Raw genomic sequence first — 9,159 nt, forward strand, 5'->3', positions numbered from 1 at the left:
GGATGAGAGGGACTTGCCTTCCTAAATATGTATGATTGTGCCACGTATGGGGGGACAACTGCGAGTTGTATGATTAAGGGGAAACCAAAGTGATTTCTATCTCCCCGCGCTAGTCATTACGGGACAAAATACATTACCGTGGATGGATTGGAGTCATATTATCAAGGAAACACTTAAATACAGTGAATGGAAGAATTGGATCTTTAAGCAATTTTTTGAATGTTCGATTTGCACTACTTTACGTCTAGTAATTTGGCTCTCCCAGACTGTTATCGGGTTATTCAAGACATGCCGGGTATTTTGATTATGAAAACTAAGAAACAAAGTCATTTCTAGTAGAAGACAGCGCATTTGTTTTTTGAATAATGCCCTGATACACTTATTGCATAATTTTGCCGACGTCAAGGCGGCCTCAGCATTAAAAACAGACTTCTCATGTCCTTCTACATCATGGCCTGATTTACATGGTTAATAGTACCTAGTCCTCACGGTTTCCCAAATTTTGGACTCGTTTTGAGTCCGAAATGGAATCTGACATCCCATTTAACGCAGTCCAGCAGTTAATTATTTTGTATTGGCCAAAAGGGAAAGCTTTCTTGACTCTGCAAGAGTGCTCAGCTTTCCATATTAAAAAGGATCGTGGTGATTATGTTCAACGTTTCCATAAAAGGATTGGTGGACCACGCTAATTCACAACTAGCTGTGCACCAGTCAGGATTCCAGTATCAGCTTGGTCCAAGTGACTACGTCATGTCAACACGACTGACCACAGTGGACTGCAATAACCACGACGCCCAGTGTCACGGGCACAGGCACCTGCGTTCTCCCTTGAAGGGGGACGCGACCTCAATGCCGTAGATCTCAGCTGCTGACCTCATCATCATTTTGCTGTGCTGCATTGCGCTACAATGCATCTTTTGCATTCACCTTTCAAAAGAACATATTTTTGGTGTCTGCATGTGCAATTTCATACGCTATTACAAGATTAAATCATATTTTTTAGGGTATGCTCGCCTACTATGCAGAAATAGGACCTTATCGAAAGCTAGGAACTACATGATTTTAACAAATAAAATGCAGATTTTCAACACCGTGAGTGAAGAGCTATAAGAATGACAATTTGCGGGTAAATGGCCTGCCTGCGTGGAAATTAAATTTACTTTCTTAAAAATTTAGAATGGGACACTGCGAAATAAAGTTATTTTATCCGTTAAAAACCAACATTAAGTTGTCATACGTTATCAACAAGTCCAATTCCTGTAGAACAGTGATATTGCAGACTACCCGTGGCTGCAGGATTGGATGCACCAATAATTTGATAGGTTCAAGCAGCCTTTTCTTCAGTTTGGCTATCCTAACCACTAGGGGCTCAGGGGGGAGGGAACAGTCTGTACTGCCGAATGAGCATGAGTCTTCACACCTAACCTAAGCAGAATGGGTGTTGAGGATTCACACATGCCTGTTAGAAAGCATGGATGTGTTGAGAAGAAGGGCAGAGTGGAAACTGCCAATTGTGTGGCCTCACTTCGAAGTTGCCTCAAACAATGCAAAATCGGATGTTGTTCAAGCTGTCATTCCAAGCTACAGCAGAAGGAATCAGGAAATGAGTGGATGAATGCATGAATGAATAAAACGGAAGTGAAACGGGAGGAAACAGTGGAGTGTTGGCTGAAAGCATACTCTGATGTTGAACCAGTGTATAAAACGAGCCTTGCTCGAAATTCTGGTGAACTGCCATTGGTACTTGTAACACAGGCGTGATTTCCCCTCGTTCGTTTGGGTAGGCTTCTGAATGTCTCTTGGAGTGAAATGTGAATTGTGCTAGTTTTGAAGCAATGATGCCAACAGTAGTACTCTTCTAGGACAAGATAACCTGGAGCTCCGGTTTCACCTGCATATCCTCCCGGCTTCCTTTACTAACATAAAAGATTTACTCCTAACCTGCTCTCCTTTGACAACGTCTTGGCTATTTGTTTCAATTGAATTAGATGATTAGGATTCCTTTTTCTCATTTAAAGGAGAAATCGGCATTCCTTTTTCTCCAAAGTGTGAAATTGTTGTCATTGCATTGATAGGTTCGTAGACGTGCAGTGATTTGGCATTGCAACACCCAAGCCCTACCTGCAGACGTGATATGACTTCTATGTCTGGGTAAAGCCTTAACAGAACTGGCATAAAGAGCACGACTGAATTACAGGAAATGCATTTTTCAATGACAGCACATAAAGGTTCCTTTTATTAGTTTAATATTAAAGAGTTATCCCTTTAAAACCCAAGATATCACTTCACCATTCGATTGTAGGCCTTGACATCTTAAGATGGAATTTTAGATTTTGTGAGTTTGGCACAGCTAAAGGAAATAAACGCATTTGTAGGTTCGGTGGTTAAACAGGCCGCCTGAAAAAGCTCCACGGAATTAATTGTGGACACACTGATAGAATAAATAGTCTCTCGCATTGACAAGTGGCTTCATTCATGATATGGATTGTCTAAAAATGTCCTCTCTTTTTGACTAACTGGCCAAAGCGAATAAAATGCTTCACTGGGTGGTGTGTGCTAACGATAAAGCAGTTCTGTTGGGTGGATTGTTTCGAACTTTACTTCCACCATGTTATTAGGTGAATGCCTTGAAGCCAGTCTTTGACTGCCCCGAAGGCGAAGGCACTAGGACAGTTTATTTTCCTACGGTTCTGGTCAGTGCCATTGTAGATGGCCTGCTTTGTTGTAAACAGCTAGCAACAGCCTTTCTTTTGGGTAGAAGTGTAGGGTTTTAGTACTCCGATCCACCTGCCCCCTCCCTCCAAGTCCTCGATCTCTTGATTAAGGCGACTGAGAAGAAGAGGACATCGTATGCTTAGGACGGCCACTCAGCTATGAGGGCAGTGCGGTTGTGATCGCAGTTGCATTGGTGATGCAACCACCGCCCCTCACTGTGTCAGCAGTTATGGCTGTGACTGGCACCGTTACTGGGCTTGATGCACAGCGGTTCGCCATCGGAACAGTTGGATTTACCCGCTTCCACCAGATACACAGCAACTGCCTTCAAGCAAATAGGAAGCGCATTTGTAAGCACTTTAGTTGCACGCAACTCAATACACTCCACCGTCTCCTGAAAATGTGTAATCAGGTACAAATTGTGCAATACAAATTTCACAATAGTAAAGAGCTGTGGAGTGCAAATATTAATGCAGCGCGTAACTAAGAAAACCATCCTTGACACCTCAATTATGCAGGCAAATTCAACTTGCATTGGATGTTCCAACTGCTTTTCGAATTGCCTCTGTGGAAGGGATAGATAGTGTCAGGCAACCTAACCCCTCCTAATCACATAATTAAGGATTTTGCAAGTAAAGACGTAAAAAGTAGGCTCTGCAGGCTTGGAGGCGCTAGTCACATTGCTGGAGTTTAGCCACCTCCAATCGTGCGTGCACCTCGAGAAGTTGGTCTTGGTTGTGCCTGGTGTAGCGCATCTCCTTGTTGTACTCAACTGCATCATTATTGTCTGCCTGCTGGAACGCCAATCGTGTTTCGTTGACAAGGCGCAGTGGGCCCAGGTGAGGTAGCAGGTCTTCAGCCCCGTCTCAGCTTTTCAATGCCGACGTCAACTCTCCAGCCATGGCACACCTGGCGTCCTGTCTGCCACCAAAAATGCTCTTGTGAGGTTTGTAATCACGCTGAAGGTTAGCAAAATCGGCAGTGGGAGGGCGTTCTGAACAGCCTGATTTCCTCAGTTGATAATGAGGTCAGTTTGAGTGGGAGTAGCTCGAAGAAACAAAGAACCCCGGAATGCTCAATTATAAGTGAACTTATTTCTTATCCTGGTGATTGCATTCCTTCAATCCCAAATCAGAAATCATGTGTAAAATGGATCCGTCATCCTACAATCAGTTGCTTTTCACCATTCACACATCCATGCCATCATTCATTTATGCATCATGTCATTCGGATTTCCTACCCGTAATCTCAATTCATTCCAGTGCTAAATGAATCGGCTACCCTATAATCTGTTCCTTTCTGCCATTTACTCCTTTAGGTCACCATGATCCTCATAAAGATGACGTCTAGCGCACAACCCAGTTAAACTACATTATATTGTAGCGTCCCGAGACTCCCTGAAGACGAAAGAAGACAAAATACTCGGGCAGAATATATATATTCAGCACGGAGAAGGTGTCTGGGCTATTGGCATGGCCCAAAAGGCCAGCCCACCCAGCGGGGTACAAGAGGGCTAATTCGAAGTACGAAAGTGGCGCCTCACTAGAACCGAGGGATAAACCACTATCGTATTACAATATAGTTCCCAGCCATTTTCCATTTCTAAAATCCCTAATACATTTGCATACTAACCTAAAAAATGCATTTCTTAAGGAACGAATTTAGCATTTTCTCACTTGACCCCGAGAACTAAAATTCGCAAAATTTTCACATGTAAATTAATATATCGACCCATATTGCTAAGCAAAACTGTAACTTTAGGCTTTATTAGTGTTAATTATTTAAAATCTGTTTCAAAAAATTGATAAGGAAGTGTTGGATTAAGCATCAAGTCATTCCATTGTCGTGGAAGTTGATATTGTATATGATGTAAATATATTTGTACCACACTCAGCCCGTACTCGCTGGCCTTACTTGTCATTTATACTTGATGGTGGAAGACACGTTCGAAAAGCGCTTGGTGAGGAAGCCCGCAAAGTAACAATTAAGTATACATCACTGCATTTAAAGGGATCGTTTGGGTAGTAATCGAGAAGATGGAATGAATATAAGGAGACAAAATATGTCTACCGACCTTCGCATTAAAATTCTAAACAATCTCAGGGGAGCTCCCAGGCGGATTGATGCGCGCAGACTACTGATGCAAAAAAGGCAGTTTAGCAGACGTCTAAAAAATTACATTCAAGTTTCTAGGCCTGGTTTAACTCGGGAAGTAAATGTGCCTTTTCTGATTCCCAGACGAACTGTAAGTTGACATTGGCTTAGAATCTGTTTCTTCATTGGAATGAATTTTCAATAGTTGCATGTGCCTTTTCTTAGATTTTGCTTTTTTCGTTGATGTTAATCTTAGTTACCTCTCTTTATAGATCACAAATGAATACTTTAGGGGTGTGAATCCGGTAATTTGACTTGGTCACATATTTTTGGTTTTTCCTCTTTTAAGCTATCAACCATCTGAGTCATAATTTTCGCCCTCTCAGATCCCTTTAACGCGTCAATGGAGTTCCTCGGCGATTTCTACATCTAGGCCATTGACGCGTACTGTAGAAAATAAACCCACGGGAGCAGGCATGTTAGCACAGGGCAGCACCGTTGATTCTACCATTAGCCCTATTCAAGGCTTTCGAGTTGAGGCGAAAAATCTCCTGCCTTCCGTCACCATTGATGACGTCTACGTAAGATCCCTTGGTTGCTATTGTCTTTCGCTAGTTTAATTTCGAAGGTCCGATGTGTAGAATTTCTTATGCGTTTTGTCGGATGTGGACGTGAATTGCTGACTCATAGTCGCAGATTTTGCAGTATCTTTCCTCCTTGCATGCTTGGTTCTAGCGGGTAGTCTACATATTCGCTTATTGTAAGCTCCGGTGCTTTCTCACTATTTTACAATAACGTTCAAGCGTGTTCTGAGATGGCCCCTAAGCTCTCAGTCTCCTATCCGATATTTGAGGTATTCGTTTCGAGGAAACTTTAGCAAGCGTTTTTAAGCAATTGTTTACATCGTTATGTGTTCCCGAAGTTTTCATATTTGCTCGATCTTGTTGAATACTTTTGTGATGGTTTGTGCATCCTGTATGTCTAAAGGTGACGAATAGTTGCCTTATTCTTTGAAGTGTGTTTCGAATTAGTTTCCCAAGGTTGTCATACTGTTTAATAATTAAGGAGAATGACCGATTTTGTAATTTGGTTATCTGCTGAACCTTGTGTGAATTTGATTTTGGTCTAAGTGAAATAGAAATAATAATATCAGTCTTCGATTGCGATTCTTATCATACGTTAAAATTTTTTTTTCAGGTTTTGTCGAGGTTCGCGTAAAAGTGTTCAATTGCACAAATCGAGTAGAATACCTTGTTTCAATGATCAAATTGCCAGAACATTTTAAATAGTATTGTTTTTGGCATACTTACAAGTCATCTAGTTACTACACCTCGTCTTCTTGAGCCAAAATGGGACTTGGCCTGCCGTCTAAATAAATTGTCTTTTTTAGCAAGAAGACTCACTTGTCTGCTGCATCTTTCCTCGATGCGTCTTTTGTCATCAGTCATTTGATTACTTCGGTCAAATTTTATTTCCCTATGAATGTTGCATTTATCCCTGTCTCACAAATGCAATTTTTATTAATTTTTCCCCAAATGATTTTAGTGTTCTTTTCACTATAAAATCAATTTGGTTTGGCTCTGTGACTTCCTCTGGGAGCTCATGACATGTTCATCATTCAACTGATAGCGTCCTCTATATTTGCTTGCTATGATTTCGCATTTTTTGTTGGAGTTTTGTCGAATTATCTCCGCCGCTTTTTGATCATGATTGTACATATTATTTGGAAAAGCCCTTTTATCATCAACAATCCAAGGATGTGCTTCATGGTCGTAATTGGAAGGCACTTTGTTACTACTTCTGTAGGAGCTATTTTCCGGTGTCGGTTCCCTGCGTTCCTGCAATTTGGTGCACCCGGGTCAGGCGGAAGTCATCTTCAACTCCCCACAAGATGCCCAATCAGCGGTGACGCGTTACAACGGGCGTGAACTCGATGGTCGACCCATGATTGTCACTCTGACGACACCGCTGGCATCCTCCTCTACCACCACTTTAAAGGGGTCCGCTTTAAAATCCTCTGGAGGGTGAGAATTGCATAAAACTGTTATTACTTTTGATAGTGTTCAAGTTGCTCTAAGAGGTGTATATTTGAGATTCTTTGTATTGGTGCGGAAGCGTCTGTTTGAACTGATTAGATCCACACGTATTCCCCCTAGATGTCGTTACGTAGGTATTCGAGTAATTGTGACGTCCATGCGTTTAAACCACTACTGCCGTACCTAATGAGGCCCTTCTTCGATATCATCGAACATAATGTTTCTGTGATGACTACCGTAGTGAACTTTGAATCCTCTATGTGACAGAAATCGTCATCATTTCACGTCAGCATTAGGAGGTTTCCCATTCTATTGTTAGCGATTCATCCAGTCAGTTTTGCCGCAATTTACATGCAACAGGGCTAGATTCACGAATCCATTAATCGCTCTCCGTTGGAACCGTTGAATGGAATCAATACCAGGAGCTTATAATGCTTCCGGTCTGTTCAAAATTCTATCCAAAGGAGAGTATTAACTGATGGTATCTTTTTAAAATGGACACAGTTCGTTTACCCGTCACATTTGATCTCATAACTTGACCTCCTTGCATGTACACTTTACAATGAGAACCTTTTGATTCTTCCCTGTTAATGTATTCAAAAATCTGATTACAAGTTGGGACACACAATTTTGAACAGTGATTGGCAGTGTTTATCAAATCTCGTCCAACCTTAGCATAGACATGGTTTTTAACTTTATCCGTGCTTTGAAAGTTTGGGTGATAAGGGCTTAAATGCATAAATAGAAGGGCTTTCGCGGCAACGTAGTTTTCTTACAAACTTTTGAAATTATCACTTACTGCTGCTTAACAATTAGAAATGCTGCATAAAAGGAATAGTGGAGGTGTTCAATCTACCAAAGTCAGATGTGCCAGAGTAGGTTTCCTTTGAGCTTTAGTATTTACTTACCGTGGGAGAATAAATGCATGTTATTAGTCGGGGGTTTTAGTAACACCCGAGTCAGTAATAATGAAGGAGTTTCAGTCTCCTTCAACACGATCTTTAAACTCTGTGTTCGTATGCAATGGAGAGGTATCGTTCTGTATTTCAATCTAACCGGTACTGGTGTTAATGAGTCTTTCCTTTCACTTTTCAGCTTCGCTGCAGCTGTTCAGAACTCAAGAGCGCCATCACTTAATGGGAGAGGAAATTTGAACAGGGACGTTGTTAATCGAGCGTGGAATCGCAATGTCTCAAATTTCAGCCGTCCCGTAGTTTTCCATGTTAATCTTTGAGCGTTACATAAAGTTGCCTTTCGGCGGTGCGGCATCAATTACATTTTTCTAACATACCTTCCTCTTATCCGGTTCCTGCCCCTTGGTCGATGATTGCCATTACAAATTCCTGTCCAATCTGTTTGATCCAGATATCATCAAATATCATCAACGGATTTCGCAATCTTTGGGCTCGAGTAGGTTGTAACTTGATTAAACGGTAGTGTTGGGGGGTTTAAATTGGTGTCTGAAGTTGGGCTTAAGGTAATCGGAGTGCATTTGTGGATTTCAATTTCTTTCAATTTTCGTTTTGGTTACGCGGGCACTGAAGGGCATAGCCTCTCGTCCCGTCTGTATGTCGATAATAAAGTATTTCTTTAGCCTTCAAGTCTCGACCGCTACATCGGTGTCGGTGGAAAGTGAGCCTGGTCCCGAAGTACAGGTACTCCGATTCCTAACACTGGATGATGAAGCTTAACACGACAGCGAGGGGTATATTCTGCGGTTGGATACATCCGTGCCAAATCCTAACCGAAGAGTTTAGGATATCGCCTACTTTTAGTAACTACTTCAGTTCTGTATTGTGCATGGATGCTATTAACAACTGAAACGACTTTGGCTGTGAGCTACTAGTAAAAGTTCGTTGCGGAGCTGCTTACCACACCTGCATAAAGATGTCAACTAATTGAACACGCGACACCTCCGCCACCTCTCCAGTAGCTGAATAGAGCCCAGACAGATGCGATAAAAACATCATGGCAAGGTGGAACAGCAATGACATTTTTTTTACACAAAACACTTTAACTCATTCCTATGTTAAGTGACTCTGATTTTAGGTCAGCGTTCTTATGACTAGCGATAGACGTGGGAAATTGTCCGCACATCCCTTTCCCCAAAAGCAATTCCCAAACAGGGCGAAATACCAGATCCAGTCATATACCTTCTCAGTTGCATGAAAATCCGATGACTGGTGCGGTTTACTCACAGATGTTTTTTCATGTGCTAGCCAATGCATGAAATTAGAGGGAGAGTAGGAGCCAACGCTTAAAAGGGGAGGGGGGCAACGGAATGTTTTGCTTGTTTAAGCTTGCAGTTTTGGTG

The 9,159-nt window shown here is 41.9% G+C and overlaps 2 protein-coding genes across 2 annotated transcripts in view; both read left to right on the top strand. All coding sequences in view use genetic code 11, as the record gives it.

Moving 5' to 3' along the window:
* Positions 1-858, top strand: part of EGR_08935 (hypothetical protein) — a gene marked incomplete at both ends in the record, with an annotated part of 1,747 nt that extends 889 nt beyond the window's left edge. The window contains one exon of the mRNA XM_024498184.1: positions 610-858. Coding sequence (XP_024347383.1) covers positions 610-858 — 249 coding nt within the window. The remainder of the gene's footprint in view (positions 1-609) is intronic.
* Positions 859-4,645: 3,787 nt separating this feature from the next.
* Positions 4,646-8,079, top strand: EGR_08936 (Polymerase delta-interacting protein 3; the record flags this gene model as incomplete). Its single annotated transcript, XM_024498185.1, has 5 exons — positions 4,646-4,692; positions 4,726-4,960; positions 5,196-5,390; positions 6,616-6,833; positions 7,941-8,079. 5 exons carry the CDS (start codon positions 4,646-4,648, stop codon positions 8,077-8,079), a joined length of 834 nt encoding a protein of 277 aa, XP_024347384.1.
* Between the last annotated feature and the right edge of the window lie 1,080 nt (positions 8,080-9,159).

This window comes from Echinococcus granulosus, assembly GCF_000524195.1.
Source record: "Echinococcus granulosus chromosome Unknown EG_S00125, whole genome shotgun sequence".
Classification (NCBI taxonomy): domain Eukaryota; kingdom Metazoa; phylum Platyhelminthes; class Cestoda; order Cyclophyllidea; family Taeniidae; genus Echinococcus; species Echinococcus granulosus.